At 37.5% G+C, this 24227-nt stretch overlaps 1 protein-coding gene across 3 annotated transcripts in view; it reads right to left on the bottom strand.

The window, feature by feature from the left end:
- LOC131065563 (uncharacterized) overlaps positions 1–24227 on the bottom strand; it is a 320439-nt gene that overhangs the window by 273713 nt on the left and 22499 nt on the right. For all 3 annotated transcript variants that reach the window (XM_058000113.2, XM_059219782.1, XM_058000111.2), the window contains exon 2: positions 13770–13825. In XM_058000113.2, the coding sequence (XP_057856096.2) occupies positions 13770–13825 (56 nt within the window). The remainder of the gene's footprint in view (positions 1–13769; positions 13826–24227) is intronic.

The raw sequence follows: 24227 nt of genomic DNA, 5'->3' as shown, positions 1-24227 counted from the left end.
GAGTTGGGAGATAGACGCAGAATTTACAAAACTCTCCAGAAGGTCCGAAAATGAGAAGATAAACGCCATTCACATTTGAAAAACCCCCTCCATGCTGCTGCGTTTCATGTAAAAGAGATCACGTTCGATTTTGAAAGGGAAAGAAAGCTAATTTCGCGCGATCCAAAGTAATTCAAGGTAAACGCTGCATAAACTATTCCAAATCATTCAAATTCAGATTGCCAGTTACCCAGGGTAAAAACCATTTAAAATAATAAATTCCTTTCAAGCAGTAACCGCGAAAATTTGAATCAAGGAGATAACCGTTGGAGTTCAAAACTTTGCAAAATCGTCCATTCGCCTTCACGCATCAAGGCCGAGCAATTCTTCGCCGTCCGTTTTCGTCAGGCAAGTACGCTTTGTCTTCCTTGATCATCTGAAATGCTTATAAATCAAACAGACGTATGTGCGAAATCTGATTAGAATGCTTAAATTTTCAAAATCTGCATCTCTTTCGCTTGTAAAACGTTGTTCAAAGCAGTCAAAATTTAGAATTCACTCCTAAGATTTAACCAGAAATCGCATTTTCAAACTTAGGAGAATTTTTTCATGCTTTGTCTCTGTTGAAAACTAATCCGAAATCCAGAAAGTGCTTAAGTATAAGTTCGCGATTAAAAGCTTTATGAATGTTGTGGTTAAAATCAATCAAGCTTTTAGCTAGAAATGTCGCTCCATGTCCAATCTAAATTCTGAATTAATCCTGGCATACTGGAGTATTCTCTATCTAACCTGCTTTACTTCCTTGTGTATCACCTCATAATCTGTGTCCGACTGTGCAAGATAAATGCCTAACTCGGCGGTAGAATCATCAAAGATGCCCGCTGCAGCCGAGACATCGCGAGCCTCCAAATCAGATATCCCGCGCAAGGTTGAAAGGATGAAGTATCAATATCAGAGAGGAGGATTGAGGGAGTCAAAAGTGTAGAGCATCTGGGACAATATCGGTGATACCGACCTTGGCCATATTGACATTCAAGACTTCAGGAATCGGGTCTTCTCACCTAACGCATATGGCAAGCCTAGACAGATGGTGGAAAGTGGCATCACCCAAGCGGCAGGATTTCCTCCAGCAGTACAGAACTATGAGTTAGTGGTAGAGGCTGCCCGACACTATCAGCCAAATTCCAGATTAGTGCACCTTGAGAACATGACCATCGCCAACTTCACTTCTGAGGCCATCGGCGATGCATTCGACATTCCTTTCCCAAACAATCCCACAACCACAGCTATAGATGAAGCACAAGGGGCATATGATATGAATCTGGCCCGATGCAAAGCACTGATCAACAAAGAGTGGTACAAGGAGAAAAGGCTTCCAAGCACCAGAATTGTGAAAAAGACCCCAAGAAGTGATTTTCATAATGAGCATGGGGATATGGTCACATTACTCAGTCGAGTTATGGGACTCCCTAAATCCAACTACTTTGAAGAGTGGATGTTCTATTTCACAGAGCAAGTCTTCGCGAGGAAGTCTAAATTCGACTGGGCCCAGATCATAAGCGACAACATCCACACCTAGCTGATAGAGCTTGAAACGAAGAAATACTTCACCATGACCTCTTATTTGGTCTACATGTTTGCCAAGAACCAGTAGCTGCCAGGTTTAATAATGAAAGGTGAAATTGGGAATGGGCCTGGTCAAGTGAAGGTCTATGATTGTTACCCGCAGCTGCATTACCAAGATATAGCAAAGAGGGAAAAGAACAGCCCAGCTTATGCAGTTGGCCAATATGAGCGTGTCAATGACACCTTCACAATGCACCTAGTCCGGCTAATGCAGGGAGGATTACACATAAGGCTCTCAGAGCAAGCTACTATCCTAGTACAGAGGTATGGAGCCTGGTTCATTCAGTTCCCGAGGTTCTCCTATATCCGAATAGCGGGCTTTGATGGTGCCCCTCTCCAACTTCCACGGTACCCAACCAACAAAATAATTCTTATGGAGGTCACAAGGCAGTCACGTCCGGCCGGCATCTTACTCAGAGAAAGCAAGCAGGCTGGATTCACATTCCCCATGATCATAGGCAACCATGATGTCCACCTAAAGACCCCTACCCTAGCAGAGGAATCCCTCGCAGAGCTGGCCTCTTATGGCCTACAGGATCATTTTCCAAGAAAATATTGCGATCATGATAATCTGGCGAAGAGAGCCTATGGTAGGCGGTACAGAGCAAACAAATTAGTTGAAGACTATTGGAAGAATTGCTCTGATGACTACGAGGTCAGGAGGCGGGAATATTCTAGACTGAGTGTGCAGCAAATGCGACTCTTTGAATACCGTCGGGTCCCAGATCAGCTCACAGATTCAAGGAATTGCCTCCAGGTCCGAGAATTTGAAGCAGTAAGGCATCTCTTGCTAGGCGTCGATTGGTCCCAAGACCCAATCACTGATTTCGAGGCAGTCATGGCAGCCCCAGCAAGGTACACAAATCAATGGTTACATCAACAGATTGAGAGGCTAATTCACGAAGGAGTCCAACTCACCTACCACCTAATGGGTAGCCTTGATTCTCAGTCCTCTGAAGATGAGGGAACGTCTAGTGCATCCCGAGAAGAAATTGAGAAACCAGAGAAAAGAAAGAAGGCTAAGGCTTGCAGAGGGACTCGGATGTCCAAAAGAACAAGAAGAGAGAAGATTCCTGTAAGGAGACTAGAGGTCACGTCATCGTCAAAGGACTCCAGTTCGTCCGACGATGTAGTGGAATTAGATTTTATACCTGCTCCGCCTTCTCAAAGTGACATTGATGCGTTTGGAACTGATGATCCTCCCGCGCCTGACATGTTAGAAGCTGAGCTAAGAGCCCTTGAATCGACCAAACTGGACAACCAAATAGAGGAAGGAGAGATTCCATCCACCCAGGGGGTCAAAGTGCGTGAACCCACTCAACAGAGCCGCCACGAGTTGCTGCTCCACAATACAGCCAAAGATGACTCCACCGTCGAACGAGAGCAAAGGATAGATGAGACTCATGAGCTAGAAAGAATTGAAGAACAACCATCACATCAGATAGTTGTTCAGTGAAATAGGAGAAAATTCAGCTGCAAGCAAGGAACTTCGCACCTCTTCCACTCCTCCGGTAGCAGAGCAGCTGCGAATCTGTGATGAGTCGGCTGAAAACGTCAAAGAACAAAATGCAGACTTAACCATATTATCAGCCCAGACAGTGCCTCAAGAATAGTTGATTGTCAGAGCCCAGCGCAAGGCCGCCACCAAACCACCTATTGATCTAGAGGATATCTTCTCGCGCATAGACCAAGCAAAAGCTAAGGGGAAGAAAAAGCCCAAGGCATATTCTAGAGTGACCAAAGATGAGCAAAGAAACCACACTCTTCACATTGCCACCCCGCCTGTAGACAAGCCAGCAGATCAGATTACACTGGCAGATTACAGCATCACAACTGTCCCCATCGGACGAGCCACTAAAGAGCAAGAAAAAGAAGAATTTAAGGATTCAATGCAGAATATACTCAGGCAACTCAAAGAGATAACAGCTGAAAAGGACATGTATCGGGCTCGTGTTGAGCAAGCCGAGGGATACATCGATCAGCTCCTAAGGCCACTACACAATGCCTCCGAATCCCATATTCCCCCGTCGGCATTGGCGCAAAGGACCACAACAGAATTTGAAGGACTACGGGACACCGCAAGGGCCGTCAGGGAATGGATACAAAACATCAAGAAAAGGGGAGAGCGAATCCTTAAGGAAGTAAAAGAGATGACCCGCCATCGAGAGCTCACTCTAGTCAAATTATTAGAGGTGAAGAGGGAATCCCTCCACATGCACGAAGTGGCTGCCACTACCTTTCCCCTCATGAGAGCTCTTTTCTAGACACACGCAGATTCCTACATTGTCTGCCATCCTAGATCCTCATAGCATCAGTACTCTTAAGGAATGGTACTCGACTATCACCATGAAAAATGACACTAAAGAAATTATTGACAAAGAGAGTGACGCATGTGAAGTGATTCTGGGAAACATGCAAGAACTAGGTAAGACAATTGTCCGATCAATGGTTTCGGGATGGATAAACGACTTGTCCGATGATGCAATCCAGCCGGACTGGGAAGAAAGATTGGGAACGGATAGGATTACCTATTCTGCTAAGGACTTGAGTTTTGCTGGTCAGTTCCATTCAGACATATTATGCTTTGAGCGTAATCGCTCCTGCTGGAAGGGCGGTTTAAAGCACATGGACCAGTATCTCGAAGGCATGCAATACAAAATTCGCCATCCTCCCATGCCTCCATTCAGTCTGCTTTTCCAGTTATGCATCAAGTTCCAGGAATACGTTCGTGAGGAACAGACAGCAGGTCGTGATCTATGGCGAGAATATTTGCATGGCGAAGATCAATTTCTAGAAAAGGAGTGTGAGACTGAAATAGAGAAAGTGATTTCTCAGAAGTGTTTTTTTCCCTCTACATCTTAAAAGTGCACTTTTGCACCAAAAGGTGACATTTGACTTTTGGTCAACAAATGTAAAACTTTATTAATGCACCTTTTTGAATTATTTAAAATTGTTGTAAGTATCCTTTTTAGGGTAGTTATTGCCCATTTTGGGGTGGTTGTTGATATTTGCCTCCCATTTATGGGTATGGGCAGCCATGCTTTATGGATGAATCTGGGCCACTTGTTTAGATTAAATCTAGGCCATTCATCCTATTTTGAAGCCTATTTAAGGGACTGGTTTTCCCTCATTTTGTAAGAAGTTCTTGGATTGTTGCAAAAGCTCTAGCGAAATTTTACAGGAATTAATGCAAAGATTAAGACTATTTTCAAGTTTCCCTATGAGTGCATGGTCTCCTTCTTCACTTAATTTAGAAATCTTTCAGTTATGTTTATTTCTTTTACATAGCATTTTCAAGCAAGCATATGATAGAATCCTTGCAGTCCACACCATTAGGGAACAGCTGATTGCCTTTCTTTCTGCATGGTTAATCTGGACCTTTCATGCTTAGTTCAGTTATTGAACACTCACTGTGAATGTAAAAGTTCTAATGTTGTACTTGATAACATGAAAATCTTGTTTTCCTTTGAAGATTGCACTGGATTTATGCAAACATTGTGCTTAAGTAGCTGATGATGTTTAATCTAGTTTCTTGGAGGTGTCTATCTGCTTGATTGAATTTGCTATCTTAGTTAGAATTTACATTTCATGTATCTCTCTCTCCCTATCCTTCCCTCCTTTTTCCCCTTTTTTTATCCAGAAAATCTGCAGTCCCATTAAAACAATATCAACTTAACTGAAATGATTTGATAAAAGATTATAAAAGTTCCAGGGAACTTATCTATAAACTACCCATCCAACGTAAGTCCCCCTTGTGCTTCCAGCAAAAAACACATCAAACCATTGAGTAATCCCGCAGTCAAGACTTGACAAAAGAAACCTTGAGGTCATCCCCTTTGATCAAACCAAAAACAGCATTATGGACTTCCTTATCTCAAGAGAGGATAGGATACTCAGCTGGCTATTCTATTCTGTGTTGGCCGTATGGAGTCTCCAGCAATGCGATTTCAGACACATCAACAGTTTCACATTAGGAAATCTAGAACTACATCAAGGAATTTTAGTATCCAAGTGCGTCAAGGAAGGAAATATTTCAAGATTCCAAGATCAGAAAAATTTTCCAAACATGAGAGAACAGTTCATGGAATTCCTTAACATAAGGATGGAATGCAAAGTATCATAAGGAATTCCAAACATTATGAAGAAGAGGAATGTACAAAGCAAATTGATTAAGTGTACATGGCAGGTTAAGGTGGCATCCTAGTCACCATCCGTTCAATAAAAGGGTGTCAAGTTAACATTCATTCAAGGAGGGAATAGGTGACACATGGCGCTACATCAAATATTATTTATCTTACCTACCCTCGTTTCTTATTGGCCAATGTAATGGTGGTTTGTAATGTCCCTTTCCGCCCAGCTCAATAATATATACCATTGCCAACCTATTTTATTCCCATAGGCTAAGGCATATAATAATAAAGGGAATAAATTAATAATTAATAAAGGGTGGTCTTTGAATTTTAAGTTTATAGGATATTCCTAATTAATTATAACTAGGGGACCACTTCATTAATAAGCCAGGTGGCTAAACTTTTTGGGTGATTTAATTATTATATGCCTAAGTCAACACTTTAATGAAAAGGGCGACTTACTTATCTTGAGCAGCTAATGAACAATTACATGGACCGTCATAAATGAACAATTTTCAGACTTCTGAAGACTCAAGGACTGCAACTATACTTATGCATTCACACTGAGAATTTACAATGAAAACTACTCGTAAATGAACCTGATAATGATGCCTTGAAGAAGAAAGCAATATCCAATGTCCAAGACCCTCTAATGTGCCAAATCGGTCTTCTTCCAAAATCGCCCTTGTTGTTGCAATGTGAAGTCTGAGATCTCAATGAATGGCAGCCAAAAGCACTTCAAACCTCCACCAATAGGATCGCCTTCAATGCTGGGATGTATCGCTACTTTCGATGTAGAGTTTGGAAGACAAATCGACAAGCTAGAGGCAAATACGATGGGCCATGGCAGCCTAGGCTCGGTTCTGATTTTAATTCATAAGGGGCCGATTCCTCACCAATCCTCCTTTAAATTGTCATAAAAAGAATCGTCTAAGTCTCTTATTAAAATCGCTGACCTCCATATGAAACTTCAATGATGCACAATGAGCAAAATCAGAGGTTAGGAATATGCGGATCGGTCTTGGTAAACAACAATGGCGCTCTTCCTGATTTTGCTCTTTATGTATATGCAACCAGTTTATGCCAATGGCACTTGCTCACTTGAGCGGTCCAATAAGGATGTAAATAAAATAAGAAGTAATCTGCTGATCCAGAGAGAATGGATTTGATATCCATTATATATCTTGCAATATTGAAGGGATTGCATCTCTTGAAGGTCTAAGGGGCATATCTCTTCCGAATTGCACCTCTTCCTAGCATAAATAGATTGGTTTGTTATACAAATCGCATCCCTTCATGATACCAATTAGTTTATTATGCAAACACTTTTCATTTGTATAATCGTTGCCCTCCATGATTAATCATTGCTTGTTAGTTCTTGTCTTAATCGATATTCTTTGGTTGTTACTTAACATTCTATGGGTCGATCCTTACTATGCAGCGATAATTGATCCAAAGCAATCGGATGCTTATAATATCTTCCTTTATCGGATATCTACTTAATGCTTGCTGGTTGCTCATTCATGTTTATCACGTCAATACCAATGATGTTTATTATCTGATTTATATATTAACCAATTCATATATATTAAGCATTATATAGAATCGATTCATATTAATTATCTCATAGAATCGAATCATATAATAGTTGATTCATATACATAATACAATGTATATTAATTAGTGAACTAAGTTGACTCGGTTAGTGTAATATATTCAATATATCTATTTTATGTTTTAATGGTAAAACTTCTTTAATAGTTAATATAATATTAATAATTGAAATATGAACGTTACATTAAAATAAAACAATAATAATAAATAATAATCATAACAAATAATAAATATTAATAATCATATATTAAAGGAAAATCGTGAAGTCTCATAAATGAGACGATTTTCCAATATCATTAAATGTTAATTTATAAATGTTTTAATTATCGTATTTATTTAATCCAATGTCCAAAGAGGGGTTATGACATGGTTGTAACAAACCCTAATTAGAGTTTTATCTTGTAATCTTGGTCTTTGATCTTGAATCAATCTGAGCCATTCATTTCTTTTGAGGCTTTATATATACCCCAGTGCCTCTCATTTGTAAGCGAGAGCTTTTTTGAGAATTGTCGGTAGATGCTGTAGATTTGAATATAAATCATTGTTCGACTTGATGGTGACTTTTGTTCAAGTGTTGTCTTGCATTCAAGGTTCTCAATTCCTCCAAGTTAGATTAGAATTTGTTTTCAATGTTTGTTAGATTGAATGAAAGAATTGTTGAGAATATTTGTGTGGAATCTATTAATCCATACCACTAGCCTCTTGCTGATTGTAAGTGCGCAATGCATGGTCAACTGGAAATTTATGCAAGCTTAACTTCGATTATTATACATCCATTGTTATGTATCAACTTGGATGGTCTCAATGTTTGATGGTAGTAATTTGAAAATCTATGAAATACACCTTAGATGATTGCACTAAGCTCGTGTCAAAATCTGTTTAACCCGATGGTGAGACCTTGCCTAGTTTGATTCCACTAAATTTGTTCATCATTTCCTACATTCCTAGGCTTAGAATAGATTTCTTGAACCCTACTCCCTTCTGCTATTTTTTTTAGAAAGTCTTGTTAGAATTAAGCCCAAAGCTTCAGTGCGAAATCCTAAGTCATCGGCATACCTATCCTAATCCATGATGAGATTGAGCATCCATGTGCAACGTAAGTCCCCTTGTGATTCCAGCATTATCGTATCAAACCACTGAACTTATCCACAAGTCAAGACCTGACATTTCGTAACCTTGGAGTTGTCTCATTTGATCGTGAAGCATAGCATATGAGAGACTTTGTTCAAAAGAGGATAAGATACCTTGGTATTTTATTCGGTGCTCGCATGTGCATAAAAACACATCAACAAGTTCTTGACTTCATGTTGCAATATCAAGTTGTAGTTCATAATTCCTTGATGTTATGACAACCTTGTCATGCATTGTGAAATGTAGATCTTCATGTGGTGATTACATCACCAAGGTTGTGTAGTCTCTCATATTGCGACGTTGATCTCAATGCTTCTATATGTAAGTGTGATCTCCTATTGCTAAGTAGTCTCTCATATTGCAATGTTGATCTGAATCCTTGCATATGTAAGTGTGATCTCCTATTTCTAATGAACTCCTCCTTTGCCTTCATTGTTTGTGATGTACAACCTCTTCCTTGGATTAAGGCCTTTATCTTGCGCATCTCATCTTTCATGCTTGTGAATCTCGACCCCTTCATTACATTGTTCAGTCCTGCATCCAGGGATGAGCTGCACTTCTTCACTTGCTATGTTGATATCTTTCCTTGATGCTTATTCCATATGGTGAAGTCCTTAGTTCCATGCCCCACACTCCTGCTTTACACACAAACCTGAAAAGAACATATTTGGGCATCAAGAATAATGAAATAGAACTCAAACTTATACATGAGATACAGTAACATTACAATTATCATGAGTACTAAAACTCCTCCCAATCTGAACATAGTGATTTCACTAGAAACACAGAATTTTAGGGTCTGCAAATAACATCATACAAGTCTGATTTCACCTTTCCAGGTCTGATTATAATCAAATTATGCACAGAATTAGGCTCAAAAACAGGTTGCGTTTGTTTTTTCTCAAGCTGCAAATTTGCTCCCTTGGATCTCTTGCATTCCTGTCACCATATTTTCTATATTGTCTCCCTGAAACCCTCTATTCCTCTGCAATTAAATTTGGAGTAGACCTGTTTCTGTGGTAATGCAATAGAAATGGTGATTGTTCCCAACCTATCATATCACCGGTTTGTCATATTTACCCTCCAAGAGGGTAGGATACACTACTTCGATACCGCTGTAATATGAAGCCCTATTTGCCTTTGTTATTTTTTTGGTTTTTGATTGTGTTTTGAGAATGTTTGATAGAGAAGATAGATGCAGAAATATATTGAAACAAATATACTTTTATAACAGCAAATACAAATAGAATAGCTTGCAATTTTCAAAGCCCATAATCAGTCATATTCTGAAAGTACATTGCAAAAACAAAACTGAAGGTACCCAGATGGGCAAAACTGATTACAGTCATAAATGCAACATACCCATTTGCTGGTAATGTAAAATAATGGAATGCAGCAACAACATCCACCAATAATAACACACAAAAACCCCTAGGTGCTTAGCACAATGACTCCCAGCTTGAATTGCATGAAGAAGATAGATAAATATTGCAGCAAACACCTCAGATAAATGTTGCAGAAAACACCTCCAAACCCTCAATGAAACACCTCCAACAGCATACACAACTCCAGGGGTCTCATGTCCCTTCCTCAAGCAAGTACAGCCTCCCTAGGAAGGTATGGCTAGCATGAAATGTACAACCCAGTCAAGGAAATGTACAGCCCAGCAAATGAACGTATGCAACAGCAATCTCACCTTTTAATTGGCCCTTCCTAACCAAATATGCAATTCCAAATCCCTCAATGTCTATAATCTAAAATACCAATGAACTCAACTATGTTTTTTGTTAACACTATGTCTCTCAGTAATGTGGAGAATGTTGCCTGCAAGGGGTTTCGCCCTCACAAACCAAAGAAGGGCAATCTCCTCCAAAAGAAATGGCAATATCAAATATCAAACTCAACGAGAAATGAGCTCCACAAAAGTGTCTTTATAGCTCTCCCAAGAAGTTTGAGCATCTGCACTTTTCCCTTTTAATTTAATAAAGTCACTTTTTAATCTCCCAATGTGGTGTCCGATATAAAAAGGCCCCATCCATTTAATATAAAACATTTTTCTCTTTATAACTGGCACACTATAGTCCCTTTATTTAATAAATTAAAATAATGATAAAGTAAGATCTTTAATTAATTTTATTAATTAACAACTTATTGTTATTTTATTGAAATCTATTGGCCTATATATAATGCTAAGATAATCATCAAAACTGAATCCACCAACAATACTAAAATAGTAACCCTACCAGCCGGCTCAATTGGTAATCAAAACTAACTTACTAAAAATAGTAAGTATCAAAAGACTAACCCAAAATCACTCCAGAATAGGGCGTTATGCTCAATATACCGTTTGGAGCTCAACTACACATCAAATATTACCAAACTACTAGGCAAATTACCTCCAAAGTTTCCTAACCCTAACTCATTAGCCTATAGGGACCAAACTGAATAGGCTAACAGTCCACCAAACGATCTAGTTAGGAAGGGAACATTACAAGGGGGTTAATGCATTGACAATTTGTGATAATAAGATAAAATAAAGCTCTAGCCTCGGGAGGCTTAATCCATGTATTTTTAGTAGTTTTACACAACATGACAAATTGTGGGATAAGCAATGTAGTCACATGACATGCACTATGATTCCACCTCCATCTAGTGATGAAAGTTCACAACAAGTTGCAAAAGCTAGTTTGGATCCTCCTATTCTCTCCGCCACATCATGCTTATGACTTGACACATCCAAATTGAAAGCCATTCATCTATGACAGATGTTCCCAAATGTGGCATGTGATTCACATCTCAAATTGAGAAACATTCATTATAGTTAATGTTCTCGAATCTTGCATGGCACTTGATCCCATTCATAAGTTTCAACCACAATTCAATATCAGCTTCAAGGTACACAAGCAACTTCCAAATTCATTTATTCATCATCCTTTTCTTGGGAGGAAGCTTTGTCCTATGGGTGTTCTCCTTCTCTTCAACCCTTCTTTTAATATTTCTAAGTTAAGATGTCCATTTAAAACTCATTCTCCACACCAAGAAGTGCTAAAGCCAAAAAGGCAGTGCATGCTGTCAAATATTTGGTGAGAATGGCTAGTGGGAAAAAGGCTGAGAGCAATGACTGCAAAAGCTAGATTTGATTCAGAGGAAGATCCAGTGGACCTTGTGGGAGGATTGGTTTGAAAATGGCAACCACTTTTGCCTCTTTCTATTAGTTTTTGTAATATCCCCATTTATGCACCTTCCTAAGCATAATTTTTTTCAAAGGTTAGCCTATAATTTGTGGTCTCCATAGGCTAATGGAATAATTAGGGTACCCTTTGTGGGTGATTCAGGGATTTTCAGTGGACCCTTGGGTTGTTTATTTTAGTACTCCCCATCTCAGAGATTCAATTGTTTGGTGGTTCGCGTTCTAGAGGTCTCTCAGGCTCCATTTGTACATACTATTTTTAGTTAGTCACTTGAGCATTTGGTCCCATACTGTTTATAGTAAGTCACTTATATGATCAGAGGGCACCATGGTCATACCCAGGAAGTTGGTAAAAGGAGTTAAATGTTCCAATATTTGTGTATATTGGAGTTGATGATTAATATCAAATTATTAAAGTTTCAACTTTAATACTATTAATTAAAGTAATGACTTTATATTATGAGTTATAAGGGGGTCTTTATTGATGATATAAAGTCAATTATTAAGCCTTATTGGGATGCCAACTTCATTAAATAATATTAAGTGAAATGAAATGAAATGTTATTTAAATGCATTTAATTTCCTTTGGGTGTAGGTTTGAGGAGAAATATATAAGGCACAATTGAATTTCATTTCATTATTCATAATATACTTTGAGAAAATAGATGAAGATTGGGAGAAAGGGTTTGTTGTAGCTTCAACAGCTTTTTGAGGACAGAATCCCTCAAAGAGAACAGTGTTCGCAAGTGTGAAAGATCACCCAAGAACAGTCAATTTGATAATCTCGTACAGTGGTTATAATTGTGCTTCATTGGATTCAATTCATCAAATGTTGATCAGTTTTCAAGAGAGCAGATTGAAAGGGTTTAATTGCAGATTGGAGACATTGGTTTGCGGGCTGTATTATTTCTTGCTCTGCCGTGCCTTTCTCAAGGCTGGCCGTATTGTTTAATGGTCCCAGCATAGGGTTGTGTAAGGTTTTTTAGAGGGTTTTGTGAGATTTTTCAGATCTGATTGGAAGGGTTTGTCGGCTATTGAAGGGCAGATTAATGTCTTATTTGTAGTCCATGCATGGCCGAACCATACCGCTATCTGTTGCACCTTCGTTCCAGCCTGGCCATATTGTGTAATCTGCTTAAATGATATCTAGATGGTGTTTGATTACAGTATGTATTGTTCTTTATTTAATCAGCAATTAAGTTCTTGAGTTCTTGGAAAGTGATTTTAATTATTAATGTGTAGGATTCTAGCATTCCTCTTTAAATTTCTGCAATTTATCTCATTATATCTCAAAAAACTCAAAAAAGAAGAAAAAAACAAAAAAGAAAAAAAACATAAAATATTCCAAAACCTGAACTTCAAAGAACAGAACAAGGTGGGATATTCCAGTGGTATCAGAGCAGAGTTTTCCTAACATCCTGTGTAGGGGAAAATTCATGAGTGAAGAGCTTCAACATTATCACGGAGGAACAAAACAATGGTAGCCACCACAGGTTCCAAAATGTGAGACCGTCTCAAAGATTGAGTTTTCACAGAAACTTCATCAAGTGACAGTTTAAAAAAACTCAAAAAAGCAGAAAAAACAAAAAAGCTAAAAAGAAAAAACGGACAAAGCAAAAAGACATAAAATATTCAAAAACCTGAACTTCAAAGAACAAAACATGGTGGCATATTTCAGGTTTTGCATATGTTGCTTGAGAAGGGCCTCCAAGCTTTCAAGCTGACCCACCTAGCCCTATACTGTTATTTTCTGATTCAGACTGCAGTCTCAATGAGATTCCATACTCAAATATGAACTTTTCTCTTCAGTTTAATATATTGCATGTGAGCTCTAATAATCCTCAACTTACGCAGCAAAAAAAATGAAACTCTTAGCCATATATTGTGTAGGATTTATCACTTTAGTAAAGCTAATTAGGAGCAAAGAACAAATTCTTAATCAACTGAATGACTTCAAAGCAATGTCCCTTTTGTATTTGGGTTTATCAAATTAATCAAATAAAAGCAGAATATTAAAAGTTAGGCTTCAAAAGTCATCACACATCTTTTAAATCATAATAAATTGTAGTACAAGTACAATAGTGGTATTGAATACTGACCATAGTTCCTCACATATTGCTTGTGCAATTCCCAAGCATATACGAGTGGATTATACCTGCAAGATAAAATCAGGCATAATTGGTCAAGGTATTAGGTCATGATATCCTCATGAAAAATTAGCAAGAGGATAGGCCTTTCAATTTTTCTTTTTCCGTTTGGAGTAAAAGTTATGGGAGAGAAAATGGAGATATGAAAAATGACACCAAATAATTGATTGTCATTGTAACTTCTACTGCAGCAATCTTTAATCCATGTATATATCCCCACATTGTTCTTGTTCTTCAATCTATTGACTGTAGATCAATTGCATAGGATATATATAACAATAAGTTTGTTCATGAATGGAATTACACGTTACAAAAATGAGAATTTCCTCTCACTTGACTTACAAAAGCAAGCACCAGTAAATAAAACACCTAATTTTCAATCAAACTGAACAGGTTAATCTGCAAATTTTGTTCTCAAGTTCCAAAATAGCTTGCAGAATACTTGACTATTTCTCATCAAGTAAAAACAAATATGTTTGGCAGTAAGACCACAAACTTCCTTTATGCTAGTTGACTAACTGTAGCTGATAAATTGCAATAACAACCAAAAAGGCTAAATCAGTATTGAATCTGTCAACAACCTAACTCATCACAATCACTCACATTCTCACTAAAATACACTTGAAATGTAATCTGCAGTTATGACCTGGGTTGCAGTTCAGGACATAATTTGACAGAATATATCAAAAACTAGCAGGTCATCTTGCCAGGACGTTTTATTGTGACCCTTAACTCTAAATAACCCCATTTAAAAATTGTGGGAAACCTTAGGACGAGTATAACATGACAAATGGATGCAAAACTCTGTTGACCAAAGTTCGAACCCCCAAAAACTATACCAAAAAATAAAAGTTTGGAAAACATAAAAGTGTAGACAATTTCAAAACTTTCAAAAAACCAAAATCTTAGTCTTTTATGAATTTAATATTAAAAAAAGTTCTCTAAACTTCTTGGGAGAACCCTTTTTCACATGGCTTCAAAGGAGAATAGTTTCACATTTTATTTTTAGACTGTTCATTCCCTGCTAGAGTTGACAGAATTGTTAGTAGAGCATAAAAAGTAGAGTGTTGTGGCTTCACATCTCTACTTAGAGATTGCTACTTTTCTATAAATCACTCTTGGTTTCAATTAAGTTTATTTGCATTGCAGAACTATGTGTTTATTGTGCTCATTTCCTTTGCTTCAGTTAACTGCTTTCATAACACATTAATATCCTATAATTTAGTATCTTGTCTCCAAGATTTCCATTCAAATCTAGATGAAGTGGGTGTTATTCCACAAGAGCTTAACAAAAGTTGATTTCCTCACCTCAAGTGTAATCCTATATTAACATTTAAAGAAAAATCTATATAACTTGCACAAGAGATCCCCAAGCATGCCTGAACAATTTGAGCACTCACTCGTGCTAATGTAAATATTTAAACATTATACTGCATCACTAAATCTAATATAATGTATGCAAATCCATGCAAGTTGATTCAGCATATCAAGTTGATTGTCATCCTTCATTCTTATTTTCCCCAAAGGTCTTCTCACCATTGTCTCCTCAATGTTCATTTGATTAGGATTGTGGGTTCCCTTGTCTTTGTTTTTGATGGCCCTTTCATCGCTCCTACTCAGCTATCTGCATTGATATCCAAGAAGTGACATAACTTTAGGGATTTTGTTTGATATTTGGAATAAGACGACTTTTATACATTCTAAACATGAAGTTCATTTATACCCTTGGCAATGTTTGTCCTTCCTTTCTTCATCCTCTTCTCCTTTTAATCAATCTCCATAGAGCATCGAAAGCGTAGTCCCTCTTTGCCTCACATCATCACTTATCATCAATTGTCTTCAATTTAGGGCAATGGCAAGCCAATAAGGTTGACAAATATACACTATGTGTTTATTACAAGTTAATCGATTAAGTCTTTGAGGCAAGTTTATGTGCCCTTAGATTCTTCAATTGAGAGAAAAAAGGGTCTTGTCGTGCTTCAAAATTCACAACCATCTTTTTTCCAAATCCTTTTCCTCCTTCCAATAGCTTTTTATTTTCTCTATTTTTTATTTTTTTCAGTTCTATCACCCAGTCAATGACAAATGGTAGATGTTTTCAACCATGGAGATTCTCGTATAAAAATCAGGCTGGATGTTGTAGACAGAAACAACACCATCAATGTAAAGATTTAGAATTTAGAGACTCTATGGGGAAACATCACATCACATGGTAAATGCATAATAGAATAGGAATAGTCTTTTCTACTAGCTTCATGATGTACGATTCAAATCCTACCTATAACAAATATTGACCACAAACAAACAATGAACCACACTACCATGATATTAATTATGATCTCATCAAGGGAAAGAAAAACATTCAAAGGTTGCTTCATGAGTAGGAACTATGGTTAGGGACAATCACCATCATTAGCATACTTTACTACATATGTTTTTGCATATCATGACTGAAATAAACAATCTTGTGTACTGTAGCTACACTTAATTAAGTTTAGGTCAGTCATGGTTTGTATTTGTCATTTTTTTTTCCTTGCAAATTTCTAGTAATTGTGTCCACAAGATACACTTCCAAGTATAGTATTATGCTTGAAGATAATTGACGCGAGAAAATTAAACCTTCAATATGCATTTTCCAGTTTTTGCAAAAAGCAGTTCTTAAAGTGGGTGTAGAAAAATGTGGTGCATGTTGTGAATTGACACTGTGTAATGTCCCCATTTATTTGATATAAGAGAATAATTAAATAATTAACATTAAGTTGTCAAAAGAATACTAAATTAAACAACAAATTTTCATTATTTTAAAAAGTTCATAAAAATGATTTTTAAATTATAACCTCCAAAAAGTTTCATCAAGTTATAAAAGGAGGAGTTCAGGAGAGGAAAGGACATTCTGAAGATTTACAATTTCTCTTATTGGGATTTGTTCCTATGGCCATATATCGACGGGTGGGACAAAAACCCCAATGGTATTCTGAAGCTGAGGATGAAAACCCTTTGCCTTTATTAGAGCAGTTCCATCCAAGAATCAAAAGTGAGCTGAAGATTTGGAGTTTCGGGACAAAAACCCCCAGATTTCGTGGAGAAATTTCATCCAGAAGTCATCATTGTGCTGAATGTTTGGAGCATAGATGAACTACTTGCCAAGGCCTGAAAAAAAAACTCAGGAAAAACTCGCCAACTTAAAAACACGCTTATATTTAATTAAAAATGCATTTTTTTTGCAAAATTTAATGAGAAGATGCATCCAATGAGTCAATAAATGAGAACACAAAAGAAATAAGCTGATTCTAGATATATTTAAATGCAAAGTGTCTACAAAATTGCATCCTCGTGAGGAATGCTAATGGCTGGAAGCCTGGAAGAAAAATAGTAAATAGTTTTTCTAAACCAAAAGTAAATACATCATTACAATTACAACTTCCTCTTCCCAGCTCTAGCAAAAACTAGGGGAGAGGTAGAACTAGAACTAGAGGGTCTAGTCCTAGAAGTCTGCAGTGGGCGTGATTGTGCCTCCTCTCTCGGTATGGCTGGCTCGTCCTCCATCCTAGATGAAGCTATGTCTCCACCTGCTTCTAGCACTGGCAATGACTCCTCATCCTCATTCTCTTCCTCCTCAATGTCATCCAACGTGAAACCAAATCCACCCCCCTCCTCCTCCATAGCCTGCCTCTCCAAATCAGTGATGCCATCCTCGGAAAACAATGGAGGCTGCTCCTATGATGTCCAATCACTGTAAGGATCTATATCATCCAAGTCAATTGGACCACCTTCTACTTCCTCTACCTTCCTTACGCGCAATCGAAGATTATATTGCACGAAGACAAGGTCATTGAGGCGTTTTTGCGCTAACTTGCTCCTCTTCTTCGTGTGGATTGCTTCAAACAAGCTCCAATTGCGCTCACAATTGGATGAACTACAAGGCTGACATAAGATTTTGAGGGCAAATTTTTTGAGATGTGGGGTATTTCCACCCCAACTTTGCACCAAGCATCTGCAAATTAAAATTAGGTTGAGAGTAGCACCCCTTAACAAGGTCGGAGGGTGAGAAAGAGGGGTAGAGAGATAGGTCTAGATCTTCGGGGAGAGAGGAGAGAGTGACATGGAGTGTGGTAGAGAGGGGGATAGAGGAAGAGTGATAGGCAGATAGATAGGTTTAAAATTCGGGGCAAATAAAGTGAGTGAGATAGAGAAAGCAAGAGAATGATGATAGGAGCATACTGATTACTAAAATTTGACTGTCTGAAAAATTAAAAGATCTTCTAAAACCTAGAATTTGCATTATAACTCCTAGAGATCTGAAACCACTCTCAAATATCCTGCCACTTATACTTAAAAGTTATATTTCATGTATATATTCTAATGAAGAGAATGGAACTGACCTGAAAAAACAAAAATAGATTATTTTTTGACGTGTTTGGGCCTCTTTTTTTAGTAAAGAGGATTCTATGCCTATAATTCAATGATCGGTTTTTGCAAAAAACTCGGAGAGCTTTTTGCAAAAACTCGAGCAAGTTTTTAAGCGAGTAAAAGTCAAAAAAACTCGCAGAGTAGAAAAACTCGGTGAGTTTTGATTCCAACTATGGTTTGGAGAACAATAATCAGGGCTGAATCAATACATTTCTTTCTAGCATGTGAATGTATTCACTTAAACTCTACATCTACCACTAGTTTTGGGAAGGTGCATTTGTATTTCTGAAATAGTTGAAATCTTTTATAAGATCAATGAGGATCTTAACATCTATCGTCATCCACCTTTGGGAAAACTCGTTAAGTCAAGAGGACCGAATTAACGTAGAAGGGAAGCGCAAGAAGTAAAAACTAGGTACTCCTTATGAAGTTTAAGTTGCATAAACTTTGAATATATTTAGATGTGTCATGAGACTTGCAAAGGTAATATATGAACACAAGGAGGAATCGACACCCTACACAATAGCCTCGGAGATTACTTTTTCTTGCCACCTGCCTTCATGAATAATGGGAGTTCTTTGCATTTCAAGGTTGTATATTTTGGAGTTGGAAACTGGCATGTGCACCACAAATAATGGCAGGATCTCCTTCATTATGAGCCTGCATAAATTAGTCACCTAGAATGTTATGTCTTTGTAGGCATGAGCAACATAAGGGACATGAGGATTGAAGGGAAGAGGTTGCAGGTATAATGATTGATCTCATACTTGTTTATTTGGAAAAAAGATCAATTTAGTGTATCTTTCCTGCTGCCATAGTCAAATCACGAAGGAAAAGTTAGGTTGGGTTGCCACACTTGCAGTATACAACCTACAGCACATTTAAAAGGGAATCAAAACAATATTGAGGTGATTGATTATACCAAAGAGGGGAATTGTGGGTAATGGATGATGTAGAACCTTAGAAGTCAGTTGCAAGTCAAAGTCTAGCTTGTATGGGAAGCGCAACCTATGAAAGAAGATGTAGCTGGAGTAGATGCAAGGAGGAATGAGTTAGATAGAAAAGAGTGTGATGTGAAAGTTTGACAGCCACACCTGTAGAGAGCAATTTAGTATAATATGTAAGGGGGTATTTTGGATGCCAATTTCTGGTCATATCAACTGGTGTACAGCCTTGCAATCTGCAGATATGAGCAACTTTCTGACACCTAATCTTCTGGAAACCATTTGTATCAACAGTCCAAATTCCAGAACTACTGTATAAGGTCAGAGATTAAATTAATGTTCAGTTTAAGAATTACTGTGTATTAAAATCCTTACAGTTAATAAATCAATTAATAGAAGTTTACTGAGATATTTTAGCCTGAGCATTATCTGTGAATTCTATTTACTTTTCCTTCAAAGCAATGTCTTTTTTACTGGAGTTCTGTGAGATTGATAAAACTTAAAAGTATCCACAGACAAGAAAAAGAAAGGATCAGCAACTTAAACTTGAGGTATTTGACAAATACTTGAACAAATTACAAAAAAATCAGTGAAGGGATTTTACACGATGCCATAGATTGTGTATGTATAACCTAGGTGAATGAAGTAATTCACAGCAGGAGGGCAATTCCAAATGTCGTAAAAAATCACTGCATCATGCTGATAATCATAAAAGTTAAAACAGAAGCAGCATACACCCATCAAGTTGATAATGCCTTGTGAAACAAGATTTGCCTCATTTATTATTTATCTCAACTTGAAAACAAAAGTTGAAGAGAAAACCAATGTAATCTTTTGTTGAATTGTTGAGGAAGGATATCTAGTAGAAATTTTTTATCTTTCATTTTGTCATGAATAAGAAATAGAACAGTGATAAAGTTGTGGAGTAATAAATAAGTCATGTTTTATGGAAAAGATGTATAAAAAATCAATTGATAATTATTGTTGAGTATGTTGTCCCCAATGATGGTGATCGTCCCTAAACATCACTCCTCACAAAGCAGCATTTTACCATGTTGCCTTCCTTTGACGAGAATGTCCTTCATATTATGGAAGTGTGGTTCATTGGTTAGCTGTGATTGATATTTATCATAGCTAGAGTTTGTACCACACATCATGAAGCTAATGGAAAATTCAAAAAGCTATTTCTATTCTATATGTTAATCATGTGATGATGTTTCCCTGTAGTGTATGTAAATTTTAAATTCTTACATTGATGGTGTTGTTTCTATCTATCATTCACCTCATGTTGTTTATATAAGAATCTCCATGTCTGGAAATCATGTCCATTTCAGTCATCCATGGGGTGATAGAGAGAACTGAAGAAAAATGGAGAAAATAAAAAAATGGTGCAAAGAGGAAGAGGAATTGGAAAAAAGACCGTAGTGGATTTTGAAGCACACCCAATACCCACTTTGCTCTTTAATTAAGAATTTAAGGACACATAAACTTACCTCAAGGACTTAGTGAGTAGTCCAACTTGTAAAGAGCACATCAAGCGTATATTTGTCAACCTTATTGGCTTGTCATTACAATAAACTGAAGACAATTCACCATACGCAGCAATGTGAAGATAAAAAATATTGCGCTCTCAAAGCTCCATAAAGATTAAGTAAAAAGAGATGAGGATAAAGAAAGGAAGAAGGAGAGACATCATTAAGGGCATAAAGGAACTTCACATTTAAAACGCATTAATCACATGCTTCCAAATTCAAAAGAAATCCACAAAGTGAAGTTGCTTCTTGGAGATCAACGTGCATGGTAGAGTAGGAGTGAAGCAACAGCAATCAAAAACAAAGAAAAGGGAACCAACAAACCCAATTTGACATCGAGAAGACAATGGTGATAAGACCACTTGGGTAAGTGAGAACAAAGGAAGGATGAAGATTAAAGACAAAAGATATCAGCTCAACAGAAGACTATCAACTAAGAGAGACAAGCCATATAAGAACCAGCCAATGAGAAGAAGTTTGGCAATATCGACAATATTAGTAGAGAAGTGTGGTGTTAATCAACCAATTCTATCAAAAGAGTAGTTGACAAGTTGAAAGACAAAGATAAGCTAGGCAGGTCAGCTTAAAAGGGGAGAATACAACCAAATCATCATAACCACCACCAAGATCCCATAGAACTATGGCAAGCCATCCAAGTGAAAGGAAAAATTTGCCTAAGTCCTAGTGAGACGCTAATCAAGATTACATTCAAAATTGTAACACTTGCATTATAATTTAGATTGTGAATGGTCAAACAAATAAAGGTTACTATTGTAGGTTAAATACAATAACCTTGAATGGTGTCAAAGATGATCTTTATATGGTGAATAAATTGGAGTTGATCGCTTGAAATAACTTCAAGAAAGCTTTTGAAAATAATTTAAGTTGCTAGAATATTGGAGAGACATACATAAACATATTATTATGGGAAACAATTTATAAATTGGAGAACACTCTTGAAAATGAACTAGAGAAGATATAGTTAGAGATTATTTGAACCAAAATCTCGAACCAAGTTGAGGAGCGAGCCACCAACCATATATAGTGACACCTACAAACATGCCACCAATAGTAATATTTATCAACAAGAAACGAATTCAAAATTAAAGACATGGAAAACAATCAAAAAAAATCAGTAAGTTATTCAAATGATGATAAGGATGTGGTTAATTCTCGATTCACGGCAAGTCTCAAAATATGTATCAAGGAATGTTTAAACACTTCAAATATGAGACAAAGAAAGAAAACAAGGAATTTTGGTGAAAGTTATCTAAAAAAGACATGTTTTGTGAGAAATCTAGAATGATAGGGCACTTAACGAAGGATTATCCCTTTAACTTGAAAAACATGACCAAGAAATGCTAGCAACAAATTTAATGATTTCAAAGGCAGCTACTAGTGGAGAATAAAAAACCTCAACAAGGACAACAAAAACAAAACTAGAACCAAGGAAGCTAGGTCAACATATGGACAGGATGTAAATGGGCACCAAATTATTGAGTGCATTTCTTGCAATAAATGGCCGAAGTGACTATGAGGACAATAATTGCCCTCAACATCAAGCAACCATGAATTGAACATGTTTGAACTAGATCATAATGAAGTGACATTAGCACAAGAGAAGCAACATCGTATCCTAACCCTATCGTTGAGAAGAAAAGAATGTTGATTCATGGGAGAAAATATAAAAATCTATGGAAAAGGAACTAAGGGGGAAGACTGCATTCCTTGAGATAGTGAGCTAACCATCCCTCCTCTTAATGTAAAGATGAATAGAAGAACTCATGGTTTGAATGAAAGTGAAGGAATGGTTGAGCGTTGTGTTGAGACTACAATTAATCTTTGGTCTTTACGTTAGTGAAATTGAAGGTAAAGACTAGATTCTAGTTCACATGGAATTTGCAATGAACACTCACAAAGGTAGTTCACAATGGAGTACGATCAAAATAAAGACAAATCGGAATTGCCGCATAGAGATTGTACTATTGCTTCAACACAACATACTCTTACTAAACAAAACAAAACACTCAAACAAGAAATGGGGCCAAGTTTACATACTGAAATTATGGCCAAAAATCAAATCCTTTCTATGGATTGTCCTACACAAAACATCATGTTGTGATGTATTCACACATCGCCCCATTGCAAATGGGGACCCCTTCTTTTTGCTTTCTAGGGTTTGTTTTCGAGGTCTTTTAGGGTTTCGTCTATTAGCCTTTGCAGGATGAGTGCTATCGAGGGGATCGTTGGATTACAGGCTTTGCTTGAGCCAGGGTGAGTCCACAGGGCCCCAGAATTAGGGTTTCTTTGAGAGTCTTCCTTAGGGCCTGGTTTTGCTCTCGTTGCTAATTGTGTCTTGCTTTGTGAGTAGGGTATCATTCTTGAAGGTCCAAGCTAGGTCGAGTTGGTGAGTGATGAAGTCTGAAATGTCATCTTGATCTTCAAATGCCCTGAAATTTGGCTAAGTCTGGAATGTCCTGATCCTGAAATTTGGCTAAGTCTGGAAAACTGAAGAATCCTCCAAAAACTAGATTTTGCAATATAACTCCTAGAGGTCTGAAACCACTCTCAAACATCCTGAAAGTATACATGGAATATAACTTAAAGTATAAGTGCTTATACTTAAATGTTATATTCCATAAAATGGTCCTGACGGAGAGTTCAAAATGTCAAATTTCGCTCCTGACCCTTCCAAAGGGTCCAAAGCGAATTTCGCTCCTGACCCTTCCAAAGGGTCCAGAGCAAAATTCTCCATAAGACATTCTACTTTGACCAAAACCTAGAACTAAAGCATTCTTAGGCTTGAATGAAGGCAAAAGCACTTGTTTGAATGAAGAAATGCGAAAAAATGAAGTCAGGATCATGGCCTAAGGTGATTTTCGCTCCTGACCCTTCCAAAGGGTCCAGAGCGAAATTCATATTTCCTCTATTTTTCTCCTTAGCTTGACCAAGTTTGTAGACTTTTGAGGCATAATTGAGAAGGTTTGATGCAACTTTGCCTTGGAGAAGAGATTTTAGACCTTGAGATGATGGATTCTAGCCTGGGAGAGGAATTTCGCTCCTGACCCTTCCAAAGGGTCCAGAGCGAAAATCCTTATAACCCTCATTTTCCTTCCTTGTTTTGGATGGGTGTTGGTTTATTAGGCATTGTGTGTGAGTCTTGATGTGTTCTTGCCTTGAGAAGTGTTTTGAAAAGTGAGGATCTTGTCCAAAAATAGGAATTTCGCTCCTGACCCTTCCAAAGGGTCCAGAGTGAAATTCTTCATAAGCCTCATTTGCTCCCTTGTTTTGGATACCAACCTTGTTCCATGGGCGAATTTGGGAAGGAAATAACATGTCTCTGCCTTTTGAGGTGATGGAACGTAGAAATGTGAAGGATTTTGGCCAAGATTAGGAATTTCGCTCCTAACCCTTCCAAAGGGTCCAGAGCGAAATTCACTATAATCCTCATTTGCTACCTTGAATGGGCTTAAAACCTAGTTCCTCAAGTGGAAAACAATCTATATTTGCCTCCAGGAGAAGAT

Source organism: Cryptomeria japonica, chromosome 4 (assembly GCF_030272615.1).
Source record: "Cryptomeria japonica chromosome 4, Sugi_1.0, whole genome shotgun sequence".
In the NCBI taxonomy this organism is placed as follows: domain Eukaryota; kingdom Viridiplantae; phylum Streptophyta; class Pinopsida; order Cupressales; family Cupressaceae; genus Cryptomeria; species Cryptomeria japonica.
This window is presented reverse-complemented; position numbering and strand designations above follow the sequence as displayed.